This window comes from Martes martes (assembly GCF_963455335.1).
Source record: "Martes martes genome assembly, chromosome: 4".
Taxonomy (NCBI): domain Eukaryota; kingdom Metazoa; phylum Chordata; class Mammalia; order Carnivora; family Mustelidae; genus Martes; species Martes martes.
Window position 1 is genome coordinate 156,898,631 of NC_137891.1, and position 18,341 is coordinate 156,916,971.

Genomic DNA, 18,341 nt, shown 5'->3' on the forward strand with positions numbered 1-18,341 from the left:
TTTGGGAGGGCGCCTGGGTGGCTCAGTTGGTTAAGCATCTACCTTCAGCTCAGGTCATGATCTCAGGGTCCTGGGATCGAGTTCCTCAGCAGGCTCCCTGCTTCTCCCTCTTCCTCTGTATTCTCTCTCGCTCTCTCAAATAAATAAATAAAAATCTTTAAAAAAATGTTTTTGTTTTTTAAGCCACTAAGTTTTTTTTTTTTTTTAAAGATTTTATTTATTTATTTGACAGAGAGAGATCACAAGTAGGCAGAGAGGCAGGCAGAGAGAGAGGAGGAAGCAGGCTCCCTGCTGAGCAGAGAGTCCGACGCGGGACTCAATCCCAGGACCCTGAGATCACGACCCGAGCCGAAGGCAGCGGCTTAACCCACTGAGCCACCCAGGCGCCCTAAGCCAGTAAGTTTTGAGGTAATTTGTTATACAGCAATGGATAATGAATACAGATGGATTGATTTAACAGTTTTTGTAGATTACTGCAAAGTTGGAATATAACGACTTTCATTTTGTCTTCAAAGCAGCATTTTGAGGAATTGGCATCTTTCTCTGCCCAAGCTCTGTAGCTGCTGTGGCAGGGAAGGGGGACACGGTGGGGGACGCTGCTGGACGTCACCCTACTGCATGGCCTAGCCAGCCCATCCTTGAGAAGAGGGGATGGGGACAGGTGGGACAGAGAAAGGGAGACCAAGGGTGAGAGAAGGAGGGACCAACAAAGGGCAGATAGGGGTGAAGGCCCAGGGAACTCTGAAGTCCTGGCTTCTCCCAGCTCTCTTAGGTCCTACTAATACAACCAATACTCTATATTTTACAAATATTTAAAAGAAATGTGTGGTCAGTAAATTGGTAATTTGGTGAATTGGGCACTCAGCAAATTGGTCATTTGGCTAATTGATTTTTGGCAGGCATATCTTTGGCAAATTAACTTGCAATGATCGATCTGCTTCTAATTAAGTCATACATTGTAATTTTTATGATCCTAAGGTAATTGATTTATAAAAGATACCAATATATTTACACACACATATGTATTTCAAATTCCCAACAGAACTCATTAATTTCTTCTGCAAAACTCGCTATGACTTTGACCTTTCTCTTGTCTAGGAAGGGAGACCAGTGAGCAATCCCTTCTGCGGCTTTCGACTGCTCGTCATGATTAAGTCCCTGCCTGCCACCGGTTCCTGGAATAGCAGTCCTCCCTGGGAGGAAACTGCCATTTTTCACTTCACAGAAGTCATAAATGGAGATAAATTCCAGGCAGGACCACTTTGAAGAAGGCCTCCCTTAATTTTAATTTTGGCTCTCTAATGTTAAATGGGATGATCATTAAAAGAAATTCTAAAATCTTAATTCTAGGGGAAAAGAAAAAACCCTGAGAAATTAGTGGACATCAGTACCCTTTGCCTGGTTATTTCTACTTCAAAGTGAACAGGCAAAGAATGAACAGCCAGAATCCCCTGCACTGAGGACTGGAAAACCATTCCTTGGCGCACAGGGTTCTCTTCCAATCTTTCAGAAGAAAAAAGGTGCCACGTGGAGCCATAATAGAGCCTGAGGGGAAAGGAAAAATCAGGACTAGCCTCTCGTTCCAGCTGTGGTCCCCAGCTGTCTTCCTGGTGGGCCCCCGATAATAGGGAGCTAAGATAACCCATCTCTGTTGTGTCCTGTTGTAACACTTGACCTACATACTACGTGAGAGTAAAATAGTGATCGTTTTATGACACTAAATTTGGAGCAGTTTGTTAGAAGCAATAGGTGACCAGAGCATCCACTCTCTGCACGTGTGGCCTTCCTGTCTCTTGCCTTCCTCCAGGGAACTTTCCCTTTTTCTCCCTCTCCATACTCTCTTCCTTGGCCCTAAGAACTCTCAAGAAATAAAAGGTCATTTGATACACACAGCTTCCATGTAGCCATCTGGGCCGAACAAACCAGGTATTTCAAACTCTAATTCCAATATGATGACTGTCGTATAAGCTTGGATATACACAAGATTCACTCATCTCCATTCACTCATTCGACAAATAGCTAAGAGGCTGTTTTTGCCAGTACTGTGTAGGTACCAGGGGTCCAGTAGTAGACATAGATGATGAAGTCTCAGGTCTCGGGGGGCTGATTTTCTTACTGTAGAGCACAGACACTAGACAAGCAAATGAATGAACAAGGTAATTTCTGAAAGAAGTAAGTGCAGTGGGACGCCTGGGTGGCTCAGTTGGTTAAGCGGCTGCCTTCGGCTCAGGTCATGATCCCAGCGTCCTGGGATCGAGTCCCACATCAGGCTCCTTGCTCAGCAGGGAGCCTGCTTCTCCCTCTGCCTCTGCCTGCCACTCTGTCTGCCTGTGCTCGCTCGCTCTCTCTCCCTCTCTCTCTCTCTGACAAATAAAATATTAAAAAAAAAAAAAAAAAAAAAAAAAAGAAGTAAGTGCAGTAATGGAGCGTGTTGGAGAGACCCCGAGGGGGGGCAGTGGAGGGGACTGGGGACACTTTAGAGAGAGTGGTCAGAGGCCTCTCTCTGAGGTGATGTCTGAGCTAAAGTTTGAGAGGTTGTCCATCAATCCAAGATCTGGGGGAAGAGCCTTCCAGAAGCTTTGCTGGCCATGGCAGGTGTGTAGAGTTTTGTGCAGGTGCAAGGGCAAACTATTTTTTTGAAATGATTGTTCTGGCTGCAATGGGAGAGTGGCTTACGGGAGGCCAGGATGGAAGCAGAAGTTAGAAAGGATGGGAGGTTAGCTGTGGGCGACCATGGTGGTGGTGGGAACAGATGTAAGTAGGGACAGAGCGGAGAGGACTTGGTAAGGGTGGGACAGGGAGGCAGGTGAGAGAAAATAGATCATTTAGTACTAGTTCTACACTTTCTACTGGAGCAGTTGAGTTGGTGGTGGCACCTTTTACTGAAAATAGGAGATAGGGTAGGATTTGGGAAGAAAATTAAGAGTTCTGTTTTGCCTATAAATTTCAGATGTCTGGGGAGATTTTGGGGAAGAGATCAGGCCAGAGACACAGTCTGGGACCTGAATATTTAACATATATGTGGTGTGTAAAGCTGGGAACTAGAGAAAAATCATGTGGACAGAAGGTGCAGGTAAAGAGATGAGAAGTAGGCTGACCCAACAGTCAGGTAGAGAAATAGGAGACAGTAGCAAAGCGAGCCTAACAAACATGGCACACCCAGCTCGAGGGAGGAAAACAGGAAGTTGTATCACAGAGCCCCAGAGAAGAAAACCAGTTGCCTTGGGCTAGTTGGGTCAAAAGCAGCTGAGAGATCAGGTAGGAAGAAAATGGAAAAATGAGTAGCTGGAGGGGAACTTGGGGTCAAGGAGGAGTTTGCACCCTTAAACGCTACCATTTAATTTAATTGGGGGGGGCATGTCTCTTAAATCTCTTTTAATCCACAGATGAAAGCCCCCAAGGAGGGGCTTTTTTTTTTTTTTTTTTTAAGATGGGAGATACAGAACATATTTGCATGTCACTGGAGATGATCCTCTAGAGAGAAAGAGAGGCTCTGTTTATGAGAGGGTTTTATGAATGTGCTTCAGAAATAAGCAGAAGCAGGAGAGCGGGCCTGCGGTAGGAGCAGGGACACTCAGCTGAAATGGGAAAGAGGGCAGAGAACATGGGTCATAGGCCAGGCAGGCTGGCAGATTCGGAGGTGGGGAGGTGGAGTTCTCGATGAAAAAAGAGGTGAAGCTGTCACCTGGCTCTGGCACCGCTGACCCCCACTGCAAGGGAAGGAGTCACTTTGCCTCCTAAGCCTCACCACCCCCTTGTCACTGGACTCTCCCTGAGAATTTTACCTTCTCTGCAGCCTTCTCGGGGGAGCGATGTCAACTAACCCCAACCTCCTTCCCCTCCTCCTTCTGAACTATTCCTTTTTCTTCTCAGTGCAAACAAACACAAGCAACCCTCCCGCCCCCAGCCCCAGTGCTTGGCAGAGTACTTGGCACACTGCAGATGTTCAATCAATATTTGTTGTTAAAAACAAACCAACCCTGCCCTGTTATGCTCTACCACCTAACCCTGGCTTCTCTTCCATGACTGTTGCCATCACCCTGGGGGAACTTTAGCTTGGTTTTGCAATTTGGTGTCCTCCAACTCAGAGAAATCCCTCTCTGATCCTCTCTGGTCGACACTGTTAGAACCACATCTGAGACCTGTCAGACCTCCCCTCTCCTGCCTTGGGAGGATTTTCCGTGGGAGCTGACCTGGTGGTCTCTCCCTGAGCTTCCTTCCCCTCTGCCCAGCCTGTGGAATAGCTCCCTCTAGTGGACAACTGCACATATACACGCTCTATTTCCCAGTTGGCACCAAGACACTTTGAAGTCCCTGGTGAAAGAGCGTTATTCCTTCATTCACCAAACATCTGTTGAGCACCTGTTATGAGTCTGGTCTATCCGAAATGCTCTTGGAGCTCACAGTTACACTGTTATCACAGGAGCAGACATCAAACCAAAAAGGCAAAGGCAAACCAAAAAGAGAAAGCGTCACGCTTCTCTGCCTCTTTCAGGGTTCAGGGTGTATGGGCAGAACTCCCTCCCTCTCTCCCTCAACAAATATGCAACAAGGACCTACCCTATGCCAGAGACTGGTCTGAGAACATAAGGATAGAAGTGGTAAGAAGTGCACTGAGGGGTGCCTGGGTGGCTCAGTTGTTAAGCATCTGCCTTCGGCTCAGGTCATGATCATAGGGTCCTGGGATCGAGCCCCGCATCGGGCTTCCTGCTCAGTGGGAGGCTCGTTTCTCCCTCTCCCACTCTCCCTGCTTGTGTTCCCTCTCTTGCTGTGTCTCTCTCTGTTAAATAAATAAATAAAATCTTAAAAAAAAAAAAGGAAAAAAGAGAATTGCTTGAAACTGTGCAGTGCATTCTGGAGAAGACTGCTCCATGGCTGGGGGGACACCAGAGGGGAGGTGCAGGGTGGTACAGGGGAAGGAGGGCTGACATCTGAGCAGGGCTGGAAGGCAGGTGAGGGACGGCCTTGGAGAAGAAAGGCATAAGCTAAGAAGTGATGATGAGTAGGAGTGGTCATGTGAGCTCCATGGAGGTGGTGGCAGGGAGGGAGGCTCAGTGCCACCCAGCAGTCTTTTCAGGCCGTTTGATATGTTTCCTAACATGAGTCCACTGCCAGATCACTGCTGCACCACCCGCACCCCACCCCCAGCTCCAATGCAGTGACAGCTCTCTGCTGCTGGGTCTAACCTTTACTCAGGTCCCTCCACTACCCTACCCTTCACTGCAGACCCCTCCGGGGCTAGGAGACACTCCTCCAGCTGGTAATATTTTAACACAGCATTACTTCTCACCATACAAGGTCCACTTTCCCAAACACAACTGCAGGGGTCCCAAAACTATACAAATGGCAATGCTGCTGCGGGAAAAACAGACCAACATCAATTTCAACACTGCCTCTGAAAAACAATTGATATTTGAAGTCCCCCTCTGGACCTTGGCTGGTTTTCCCCAGGATCTCACATGCACACCTGAACCGTGGTACCTGCCTGCTCCTCCTGCCCTTCCCAGGCTTCCTGGATCTGGGGCTCTACCTGCCTCCCATTTTGGACACGGAAATTCTGATATTTACTAACGTCCACACCTTCCTGTTTCACGGACCTCTGTGTCTCGGCCTCCTCAGCCCTGCCCATTCCCCTGTCCATAGGCCGCCTCATTCTCCACACCAAGGAACTTCCCAATCCTGTCCATTCCCTCTTCCCAGGACCTCTGTATTTGGCTAGATGAGGACATTCTTACTTTGTTGTCTGACCAACACGCAAGGCCTTCCAGCTGGCTTCTAGGCTTGAGTCTCCCTGTGGTTCTGACCTGGTGTGGCCACCGCCACCCAGGTAACCTCCTGGACAGAGTGCCCACTACTCCATCTGGCATTCAAGGTGCTCCTCGGTCTGGTCCTGGCCTACTTTTCTAGGTCTTCCTGGGCTGAGACATCTACCAAACTTCCACTAAATGATCTACCTGTCATTCCTCTGATATGTCTTGTACTTCTGTATGTCTGGGCCTTCAGTTTATACCATTCCACTTTCCAGAATGCCCTCCTCTGCTCCTTTCCACTTTCCCAACTCCTTCCCGTTCTCTGAGATCAGCTCAGACACTACCTTCTCAGCAAACCCTTCTTTGCTCCCTCCTGTTGAAAACAGAATCTTCCTTCTCTGAACCACTATAGGAACAGGGAAGGAAACAACATCCTGTAAACACCTGCCGTGAGCTCATGTTAAAAGCATACGCTTAGGGGCGCCTGGGTGGCTCAGTGGGTTAAGCCTCTGCCTTCAGCTCAGGTCATGATCTCAGGGTCCTAGGATCGAGCCCCACATCAAGCTCTCTGCTCAGCAGGGAGTCTGCTTCCCCACTCTCTCTCTCTGCCTGCCTCTCTGCCTACTTGTGATCTCTCTCTCTCTGTCAAATAAATAAATATAATCTTAAAAAAAAAAAAGCATACGCTTTGGGGGCACCTGGATGGCACAGTCGGTTAAGCATCTAGTTGGTTTGGGCTGAGGTCCTGATCTCAGGGCCATGATCTCAGGGTCATGAAATCGAGCCCCATGTTGGGCTCCACGCTCAGCGTGGACTCCACTGAAGACTCTTTCTACCTCTCCCTCTGCCGCTCCCCTCCACCATGGGCATGCATGCATTCCTTCTCTCTCAAATACATAAATAAATCTTTTTTTTTTTTAAAGGCTCACATTAGGGCAACCTTCTCGGGTCCCCTCCTTTTTCAGGAGCTTTGTACTATTGCTCAATAAACTTTGCTTTGCTGCTCACAATAAATAAATAAATAAATATAAACATTTTTTTAAGATTAAAAAAGGATCCCTTAAAAAAAAATAAAAACCTATGCTTTGGAGTCAGATCTGGTTTGACTCTGGTTAGCTGCATAACCTTGAGAAGCATACTTAATATCTCTGTTCTTTGATGTTTTAGCTTCAAAAACATAAAAATACTCACCTCCACCGTTCATTCCTGTGAGCATTTGAATACCTAATATGTGCCAGGCTCTGTACTCTTGTTGTTGTTTTGAGAATTAAATGAATTGATGCACAGAAAGTAGCTGACACAGAGGAGAAAAGCAGACTCTCTGCTGAGTGGAGAGCCTGATGTGGGGCTCAGTCCCAGGACTCTGGGATCGTAACCAGAGCCAAAATGAGACACTTGACCGACTGAGCCACCCTGGCGTCCCTCCAGTTTAGTTTCTCAGAAGAAGAGTCTTCTGGGTGATTTCTGGTTAGTGGGGAAGTACCACATAAGACACAGAACCAGAGGGTGCCCGGGTGGCTCAGTCAGTTAAGCATCTGCCTTTGGCTCAGGTCATGATCCCAGCCAGGGGCCTGGGACCGGGTCCCAAGTCAGGCTCCCAGCTCAGCAGAGAGTCTGTTTTTCTCTCTGCACCCACCCCCCTTGCTCCTGTGTTGTCTCTCTCTCTCTCTCGCAAAAATGAAAATAAATAAAATCTTTTTTTTTTAATAAATAAAATCTTAAAAAAAAAAAAAAGACTGGGAACCAGCCAGCACTGGACCCCGGTGGATCATAGCAAATGTTAAATTACCACGTGGCTGATGTGAAGTATAGAAAGTGACTGTCGTTTTCTGAATAACTTGCCGATCAGAAGGAACCAGCATCTACCATCTGCCAAGGCTCTCCGGGATACCCAGCAAAGTTCTTTGTGACTAAGAGAAAACTGCTCAGAGCTAGTCTGTCTAGTTCTCATGATCAGCTTCCGTAACATGTGAGCAGGAACAGACCCAGCAGCCCCCCTACCTTCATACTGGACTTCCAGGTGCATCGTGCGCAGCACCTTCAGGACGCACTCCACGATGCTTGGGTGGGTGGTTCCAATGATTGACTGACGAGACAGACAACAGCACAAGGGGATTACTTAAGATCTAGTACACCTGGAAGAAATGAAGAGCAGGCTGGCCAATGGCTGGGCAGCCTGGCCAAATGGGGAGAGGGAGGGTAATGGTGAGTCAGTTGGGCCGAGGTGGCCACCTGCTTGCTGGAGGGGAGGGTGGATACCGGTTAGGGAGAATTGAATTCCTCCAAGATCCTACATCTTCTCTCCCTCAGGACGTCACCTGATTGGGGAACCCCTCTTTTCTACCTCTTCAGTCTCTGTGTGTGCATCAGTTCCTGTCCATTGGCGTGAAACCTCCTCAAGCCCACCCACTTTGCACGCAATTGTCCTTCGGCTTGATCTTCTCTTGTTATTGCCCCTTTTTCTCCCTCCACACCTAAGCCTCCCAGGAGCCCGGGGAAGCCACTTCAGCCTCCGTGCCTCCTCTGACAGGCTGCTGCAATTTAACTTCTCCTGCCATGGGACCAACATTCACCCAGACTTTTCACGTGGGGACCATCTTTCTGTTCTGCCTACACTTAGCCTCTCTATGGTATTTGACCCAGCTGGTCATGTTGTCCTTGTTGAAACTCTTTTCCCTTCAGTTTCACAGCCCTGGGTTTTTTCCTGTTTCCTTTTAATGGCTTCCATTGCTCTTTACCAAAGAGGCAGAGTAGCCTATGGAAAGACTAAGAACTCTGCAGTTAGGAAGAGTTGGATTTAAATGCCTGCTTAGTACATACCTCTTCCTCCGTGTGTGACCTTGAGTAAGTCACCGAATGCCCCTGTTACCCCATCTTTAAAGTGTCTGCCTCCATCAGCTATGGTGAGGACTAAGAGAGATCGTGGAAGTAAGCCCCTGGCACAGTGCCTGGCAGGTAGGAGGCACTTAATACATGGAAACCAGAAATAACAGTGATAATCAGCTGTTTTGGTGGCCCATCTTGCTCAGCTGTCTCGTAAATGCTGGTGATTCTCCTCTTACTTGGTTCATTTTACCTGGCTGACCTCACTCACTTCTGTCATTTCAGTGATCCCGTCTCCACTCAGGAAACCCAACTGCCATCCTCCTCTCGGGTCTCTTTTCAGACTTTTATTTTCTACTGTGTGATGGGTGGGGTGTCTACCAGATGTCCTTAACAGTAATCCTTAACTGAGCTAGCACTCAGAATTACTTGGGGAGCGTAAAAAGAAAAAGCATCACCAAAGGCCTCCTGAATTACCAAAGGTCATTACCAAAGGTCAGAATCTATGGGAGGGAGGCCCAGGATTTTTTGTTTTGTTTTGTTTCTTACACAAATGATCCATTAATATCTTCGCAGCCGGCTGGGCCTGCTCCTTGGATGGCGCTGGGGAGCCACCAAGGCTCATGGAGTCGAAACCTAACTCCTCCCAAGTCCGATGGGTTCTTCTTGCTCTCCCCTCGTGGTGCACAGCTCAGCCGGCTGCTGAGCCCCAAGCGGGCTGTCATGTTTGACGGCTTTTCTTTTGTTGTCCCTTGTCCCAGGCGCTCTGCCTCAAAAATGTCTGTCTGACCCAGTTGCCTCTGTTCCCACTGCCACAGGAGAGGCCTCACCATCCCTCTACCCTCCTGTCTCCCCGCATCCACCCAGCGTGGAGCTGTTTTGAGAGCTTTTGCTAATGGATCCTAAGACCCCTCTTGGAGCCTCTTGTCCCTCCTGACTAGCACGGTGTTTTCCTGTGCCCACCATGTCCCAGATCAGATCCCACTTACATTCCAGGGCACTGAGAGGAAGCCAGAGAGAGAGAGAAGGAGCTTTCCCAAGCCCTGGCTATCTGGCCTCTCCCTCCCGTGCTGTCTGCAAAAGCACCGTGATTCCTTCCCTACCAAATTGACTCCTGTAAGCTTTTCTACAGTCTTTTCATCATCCTTGTTGCTTGTCTCCACCACTTTTAAGCCTGCCAATATCTTTCTGATCCTTAAGTAAACAGGACAAATCACTCTGCTGGGAGACATGAACTCTTTGCCCCGCCTTGGCCTTCTGGAAGTGACGCTGATTGAGTAGCAGACACGCCATGGGAGGCTGAGCTCTGTTTCTCATGCCTGCATGAAGGGCAACGGTGGCAGGTAATTTTAAGGCTAGTGTGTTGCATCAGAACCATGGGCGTGTGCAGCCCGGACCCACCTGCGCAGTTCTGAGAGTCTGCAGGGACAGCTGCTGAGCTTTAGGTGACGCACAGGGCAGCAAAGCTATCAGACCTTTGTATACTTGATTCTGGTACTTGGGATTTCCGTGGACCAAAGAATCCAACAGAACCTGCACTTCTTCCTGGGTCTCTTCGGATTTCGACTTTGCCAAGAATTCTGCTATGGATCGCACGCCTGAGCGCAGAAGAGAGGAAAGGCTCAGTTAGAAGGGGATAAGGAACACAATCCTCACTCAAGGTGACCTAATATGGGCGGGGGACGACGGAGATGGGTGAACCAGGCCCGTTCAAGCTAAGCAGAATCAAGGCTTAGTTCTCGTGTTGCCTCACTGTCTTGTTTGCTTCGTGGTTCCGTGACCGGAGGATGTGGTTCGACACAGGCATGTCAGCGTGTCAAAATCTGTTCTTAAGTCTAAAATGGCTCTGCAAAAGGCACAATTAAACATGGGTTTTGGGATTGCTGTGTGATGATAACACGTGTGCAGCATTCAGCGGGGTTTACAAAATGTTCTGACAAATGCTGCCTTGTTTAATCTCAGGTTAACCTATACCAAGAGGGAGATGTTAGTCCCATATTATGGATATATACACTGAGGCCCAGAGAGGCCATGGGGAAACAGAGGAGAACCACGATGAAAAGTTCTTTTGAAAAAGGGGTAAGTGGGGGGTGGTATCTTCTCCATTCCCCTTGACGAGAGCACTTGATGGAACATAGGGAATTTACAGGGTTATTTACCCTTCTCACCACACTGTAAGCTCTTTGAGGACAAGGATTGTATTTTATTCATCTTTATTCACAGCACTATATACATACATGTGTGTGCGCGCGCATGTGTGCCCATATTCAATGATTTTATTTCCATTTTATTTCTAGAGTTATTCATAACTCACTTAATTTCACAAAGGATTTTAGGCAATGGCTTAATAAATCTTTGTAGAATGGATGCATGAAAGAAGATATATTTTAAATGGAGAAGTATTTCCAAAACTACCATGGAAAGATTGGAGCAAATGATGAATCAAGAAAATCATAAATCTGACTCTCGTGGTGGTGACACGGACAGGAGCTAATTGACTCCACTGTACAAAGTACTTCTGTGCAACCTTTTCCAAGAGTGGTGCTGGGTGCCACCACCATTTCACCCAGGCCCCTAGGAAGACATGGCATCGCCACGCCCATCATAACACAGTACCCACCATAGCTTTCACAGATGAGCTCCTTGTACTTCCTGCCATAGTTTGCAATAACCTGAAGTAGCTTGATGGCTTCCTTCTTGTCCTCCTCCTTGACCTTCTCCAGCCCAAGTATTTCCAAGAGTGTGAGGATGCCTCCAACTTCAAGAAATTCTATAAGGTACTGATTACTGTTCAGGGGAATACAAGAGGAGAAATAAGACACTTGTCATGTTCCTTGGCACTCACCTTTCTAAGGGATCTCAAGGTCCTTCCTTCACATACTTTGCCCCCCTATCCAGGAAGTGTTCATGGGCAAAGAGGCACAATAATTTGGAAGTTCTTCTTTCCAGCGGCAAATGCAAAAGTTAAATATGTTGGATGTTTCTTGTGTTTGGTTTTCCAGAATCTGTTCCTCTTCTTCTTGAAATAGCATCTCACCTATCCCTTGGGGAATCACCCCTCTGCCACTCACACGGGCTGTGTGGTTTTGGTGGGGTGAGCAGGTTACAGGCTATGCCATTATTGGTGGCAATAATTGGTTGGGACCAGCCATGTGACCTCAGTCCAATGAAGCTCAACACCTGGGACTTTCTTGGGAACCCCTGGCAAAGATATGCTCTCTTTTGAGTGTGGCTGAGCAGGAAGGACGCATGTCCGGAGCTTCTGAGGGCCAGAACACATGGAGGCCTATGAATACAGCGGGGAATAGAGCTGAGAAATGGAGACAAAGAGAGAGGGAGAGACCAAGTACTGATGACATTTTTTGAGGCCCTGCGTCTAGCCAAGCTTAAAATATGGATTTCTATTCATGTTGGTAGAAGGTGGTGGTCCCATGTAGTGTGAATGCCAAGGGCACCATGAACCCCATATGCAACTGAGACCCCAGAGTCTCCCTAGAAGTAGAACTCACCTGCTCACAGCTGACAAGAAGATGCCAATAGACTGTAGGAGCTTATCTAAACATGAGCCAGTCATATAGCTGTATGACAAGTTAAAGAGTGAATCTCAGGGTGGTTTTCCACACTGTAACCAGATACTGCGTTGATTCCTGGTACCATCGATGGCCCAGGTTGACCAACAGTTGAATTGTGCCCTTTATCCGAGAGGGGCCACTAGGTTGAAGGGGAAGTGGCAACAAACACGCAGTGGGGGGCACAGGGGTGGGCGGTGCTAGCAGGCTTGTTCCCGGTTCCCCAGGAAGCTTTTCTGGGGTCAGTCAGCCACCTTGGGTCTGACAGGCCCCCTCCAGAACAAGGAGGCTCTGATGAATAAAAGGTGCATGGAGAAAGCCTAGTCAATTTTCCAAGCCTCTCTACGCCATGACCATTGCACCCTTGGGTCTCAGCACAGTTCATTACTTTATGCCTCATTTTTAGACTTCTCTAAAAATAATCGGCTTCATCATTAATTCTCAATTTTGCACTTGCTCAAAGCTTTACACTGGAGGTCACTATCTTTATGAAGGATTGTGTGCCTTCCTAATAAGAACAACGGGAGATGGTGGAAAAATTAAACTCTGATTTAAAACAACCTCCGTATTTAGTGTTATTTTTTAATGTGAGCCTTGCAAAAAGCTTCATTGTAATAAAGCACCCAGAGCACGCATCAGCTCGGATACAAGGTATGAAATCAACCCACAACAGAAAAGGAACCAGTCAACAATTACTAGGCTCATAACACATCACAGGCTCTTAGAACACTTAAGAAATTAGCTGAAATTATTGCAGCTCATGGAGGATGACTGAGAGCTTCCAAGACTGATAAAGGCTAATGTAATGGGTTGGAGGTAATGGTGCTTTGTTGGGGGGGAGGGCGCGTGAGGCAAATTATCTCTGCTGCACCCTGGTTCCCAGGATGCCAATAGAAGTGGAGACAGATTGGCTCATTAGGAAAGGCTCTTTACTGCAAAAACAGTGTTTGCTCTGGAGCCAGGCTCCCCTGCCTGTTGCCGCGACAGCTGGAGGCCAGGTTATCAGACCACAGGGCAGTCTCTGTATTCCTACCTTGTCCTCTATCCAGGTCCCCACGAGCCCCCGTTCCTGCCTCCCTGCCTTCTCCCTCTTTTCCTCAGTCATCAGCCAGGCTCACCAGCTTTGTCACCTCTTCTTCCTCTGTCCCAGGCTAGTCTGGCTTTCATAATCACTCATTACACGTGTTTCTGGTCCATTGTTTCCAGCAATTAGTTCCAGAAGTTTGCCACAGTATCAGCAGGCGCTAACTAGTACTAAGCATTTAGCGCATGCCCGGCACAGGGACACTCTGTTTGCCTTGTCTCATTTAATCCTCACCACACCCTGGGGTGGCTGCTAGTCCTATGTCCGTCTGCTTCCTGAGGAAACAATTTCAGACAGGTGAATGACCTGTCCAGGTATCAAAGCTAACTGACAGAACTGGGATTTGAAACTAGCAGTCTAGGTCAGAGTCTGAGTTCTTCCTGTCAGGTCTTCCCACACGTAGACAGACAAAGGGAGTGGGGCTATTTATGCAGATTATCTCCCAGGATGGTGTTGGAGGTGGAACTGTGGGTCTGCCCTGTCCCTGGGGAGGGAGGTGGTAAAGGAGAGTGGATGGTGTATGGGCTTTGGGCCAGACAGACCCATTTCAGACCTTATCTTTGCCATTCACTAGGAAATTACTCAACCTTTCAAAGCTCGTCTCTCTCTCTCTTTTTAAAAGACTTTATTTATTTCTTTGACAGAGAGAAAGAGAGAGAGAGAGAGTGAGAGAGGGAACACAAGCAGGGGGAGTGGGAGACAGATAAGCAGGCATCCTGCCCGCGGGATGCGGGGCTCGATCCCAGGACCCTGGGATCATCACCTGAGCTGAAGGCAGACGCCTAACGACTGAGCCACCCAGGCGCCCCAAAGCTCATCTCTCTTATTTCTAAAATGGGATAATGCCAAGCACCTATTAGGCTTGGCGTTAGGCTTAAATGAGATGATATTTGTATATCACATAGCTCAGTGCCTAGAGCATAAAAAGACTCAATAAATGGTAACTAATACTTTTGTCATTATAATAAATAAATCCTTAGTTTTACTGGTCTCTTCTGGAAGTTCGAGGCTAAAAAAGGGGTTTGAGGCTAATGTGAGATTAGGTGGTAGTCAATTTTACAAGACATAATGATGTTATGTTGATTTGTTTTCCTTCCAGATCCACCATAACTAGAAGGCTGAGGAGGAGGCGTGGGGTCACTCACGTAACACACGACATCACTTCAGCTGGTCTCTTTTCTCTATTTATGACAAGGTCACAAAAAGTTAGGGAACTATGCATGGTGTCAGGTGTAGGCAGTGAACAAACAGCTGTCTGAAAGCACGGTTCTTTCATTCATTCAATAAGCATGCCGTAGCGTCTCGTAAATGCTGGGCGTTCTTACTGGCACTTGGGAGATGGGTAAGGATGATACAGTGCCGAGGGTCGTGAGGGCAATGACTGAGTAAGAAGAGGACATTACCACTTCAGGGGCGGGGAGGAAAGATCCTGCCACAGAGACTGAGAACCGGCCATGGGAGAAGGTGGGGGACTGGACAGCCTAGGAAGGGGCAGTGGTCAAGCAGGACCGGTGAGTGAGGCACGTGCTTCAGTTGTGACATTTTGAGGGGCCTCAAACCACTCAGTGATCAAATAATGATCTATAGCACCATTAAAAAAAATCAAAATACTAAAAAAAAAATCAAAATTAGTACCAAAAAAAATCCATGATGAATAAAATATTAAAGTTCTGACTGAAGATGGGATATGACCCTGTACTTGTACAACCCTGCCTCACTCACCTTCTCCTGAGGTCACATGGAAAATGCTGCCAAGTAAGATGAGGAGGGCAGAGGGTGGTCTAGATTTGGTGACCTAGAGGTTGCTGATAACCTTGGGGAGGTTAGTGTCACAGGTTGTGAAGTGGAAGCCAAATTGTGGGTGCTCATGTTTCTCAAGGTGTCATCTTTGGACCATGAGAGACCTGGATAGGTCATTCACTCATTTGGGACCTGGACAGGTCATTCACCTGTCTGAGATTGTCTCCTCAGGAAGCAGATGGACATAAGTAAGGATCAGGGTCCCCCATCAAAGTGCGTATTAGAAACAAAGAGGCCAGGGAGCCTCCCTCAATCTACTACATCAGAACAGTGGGTTGAGGGTGGGGAGGCAGACTGGTGATCTGCAACTTAAACCTCTTTCATGCACACTAATGTCTGAGGACATTGGGTCAACCTAGAGACATTATCAGCGTTATTCCCCTTGGCCTGTTCTGGGCCTGAGTCTGATTAGAAATTTTATTGATGACTTAACTGTGAGAAAAAGAGAGCTGTGGTTACTGAAGCCTTTAGTTCTGCCCAGCTGCAGGCTCTGGTTCACTCCTTTCTTTACCGAACAAACATGTAGTACGTACCCCTTATGTGTTAGGCATGATCCCGGGAATTAGGAATGTAGAGATGAAGAGAACAGAGGTGATTCCTGCCCTCACAGAGCCTATACTCCAGTGGGGAAGAGATTTTTTAAAAAGACTTATTTATTTATTTGAGAGAGAGAGAGAGAGAGAGAGAGAGAGAGAAAGGTGAGGGGAGAGGCAGAGGGAGAGGAAGAGGGAGAGAGAAATTTTAAGCAGACTGTGCTGAGCGTGGAGCTAGATGTGGGACTCCATCTCCCAAACCTGAGATCATGACCTGAGACTAAACCAAGACTCAGGCGCTTAACCAACTGCACCACCCAGGTGCCCGAGGTATTTTTTAAAAGAGCTATTTATTTATTTGAGAGAGAGCATGTGCATGCACAAGAGCACCCAGGGGTGGGGGGAGGGGCAGAGGGAGAGAGAAAATCCCAAGCAGATTCCCACTGAGTTCATGGAACCTGACACAGGGCTCAATTTTAGAACCCTGAGATCATGATCTGAGCTGAAATTAAGAGTCGGACGCTTAATCGACTGAGCTACCCATGTGCCCCAATACTAAGCAGGTACAAACAACACGATGTTATAGTCATTAAGATAGAGGGCCTTCTGTGAGGATATGTAACAGGGGAACCAAGGTTAATTTAGGGCTCAGAAAAGGGCTTCCTGAGGAAGGGATGTTTAGACTGAGGTCGGAATGATGGAGTAAGAATTAGTCAAATAAAGAGTAGGTTTAGAGGAAAGGAGAAAGCTCAGACAAGGAGAACAATATATAATAAAAGGATCTGGGGGTGCCTGGCTGGCTTAGTCAGTAGAGCGTGTGACCCTTGATCCCAGGGTTGTGAGTTCAAGCCCCACACTGGGTGTAGAGATTACTAAAAAAGTAAAGTCTTAGCGGGGGAAAAAAGGATCTGAGATGATCCATGGATTGCTGTAGGCACACAGAGCAGAAATATCCCGAAATATACTCATTACCCAAATTTTCAAATCTGTCTTCAACCCCAATCTGTCTCTGGGACCCCTTAGCATGGACACCTCCAACACAACATGTCCCAAACCAGACTTACCTACCCCAACTCCTTTTCTTCTCTTCCCACATAATGGCACCCCATTCACCCAATTTTCCAAGCCAGAAATGTAAGAGTCATTGTGTGGGGTGGAAGAGGAGAAGGTTGTTGGATGAATAGGTATAGAACTCAGATTCCAGAGAGAAATGTGGTTAGGGGTACACAACTGAGAGCCCTTAACCTGGACTGGTGCTGACATCATCATGATAGATTAGGTCACTGAGGGAGAGGGATGTGGATGGGGAGTCCCAAGGGAGATCCACATTTCAGGGATGGCTGAAGCAAAAGAGGAACAGACCGAAAGAAAGGAGAAAAGCAAGAGAATCGGTATCACAGAAACCAACGGAAGAGTGGGTAGTTTTTTGTTTTTGTGATGATCTGTATGTGCTTTTCCCCCTTCTTTGCTCTTTCTTTCTTTCTCTCTCTCTCTTTCTTTCTTCTTATTGAAGTTTAATTGACATATAACATTATGTTAGTTTCAGGGAAGAGTTTTTTGACAAGTGGTAATGGTTGACAAATGCCGCTGGGAGGTCATGTGGGATGACCGAGGATGCAGTCACTGGGTTTTGCAATTAGAACAACAGCGGTAACCTTGACAAGACCTGCATCGGTGAAGGGTACAGAAGGCAGATTGCAGGGGGCGGAGGAGAAAAGGGAGGTGAAGCAGCGTAGACAGGGAAAGTCAATAACCTTTTCAAGAAGCTTTACCATGAAGGGCAGGAACTAGGTGGAATAGTGGTTGAGATGGGGATTTAATTTAATTTTTTAAGGTAGAAGAGATTTGAGCGTATGTAAATGCCGATGAAAAAGCTGGTAGGGAGGCAAAAGGGAAGTCCATCAGAGAGAAAGAATAAAGACCCTGAAGACAGGGAGAGGATTAAGCCCAGAGAGAAGGAATACCCGCATCAAATCTGAAGGGAGTGGGGTGAAAATGAGGATACCCATATAGGGAGGGAAGACAGGAAGGGAGGGAGTTCTTGACTTTGTGGATGCTACTTTGGTCACCAGATGTCCTGATCTACAGTTTTAGGGAGAAATCAAGAGAAAAGCTGTCCCAATAATCTTCATTCCTTTTCTCCTTTGAAGATTGCCCAACTTATTTCTGTTCAGTAAAGGATACATGAGTCTCAGCCAGGTCGTCAAGCGTACCAGGAACAAGCTGGCTCCCTGGGAAAACTCCTGCTCCAGTTCAGGAGAGGTCTTGCCTTGGTTGGTCTTGATGAAATTGTCAAGGATGTGACTCCTTGCGACTTTGCCAGCGTTGTCCCAGTCCTGTAGAAAACTCAAGAGGCGGCTAATTGCTGCCTGCTCCTTTATAGAGGTCATGGTCAGTCAGTCCTCAAGTTGGCTACAGAGGGAGGGAAAACAGACAGGTCTCCTAATATTTAGTACCGTGCAAGTCCCATAGGTTACTCTATGGGTTTTGCTTTTCCAACAATCGGCTGGAGGCGGGGTGAGCCTCTGTCACCCACGTAGATGTCACATTCAAAATACAGCTCTAGAACTGACCGTCTCCTACTTGAACAGAGAGGATTTAGCTGTGTTGTGATGGCATTAAGAATATCAAGGTAGTAGGGCACCTGGGTGGCCCAGTGGGTTAAGCCTCTGCCTTCAGCTCAGGTCATGATCTCAGGGTCTTGGGATCAAGCCCCACGTCGGGCTCTCTGCTCAGCAGGAAGCCTGCTTCCCCCTCTCTCTCTGCCTACTGCCTTGCCTAC

General features: G+C 47.5%; 1 protein-coding gene across 1 annotated transcript in view; it reads right to left on the reverse strand.

Annotated features, from left to right (window-relative positions):
* Positions 1-17,949, reverse strand: part of ARMH1 (armadillo like helical domain containing 1) — a gene marked incomplete at both ends in the record, with an annotated part of 37,034 nt that extends 19,085 nt beyond the window's left edge. The window contains 5 exons of the mRNA XM_080801707.1: positions 7,752-7,836; positions 9,975-10,171; positions 11,194-11,360; positions 12,083-12,151; positions 17,744-17,949. Of these exons, the coding sequence (XP_080657833.1) occupies positions 7,752-7,836; positions 9,975-10,171; positions 11,194-11,360; positions 12,083-12,151; positions 17,744-17,949 (724 nt within the window). The remainder of the gene's footprint in view (positions 1-7,751; positions 7,837-9,974; positions 10,172-11,193; positions 11,361-12,082; positions 12,152-17,743) is intronic.
* Positions 17,950-18,341: the final 392 nt, after the last annotated feature.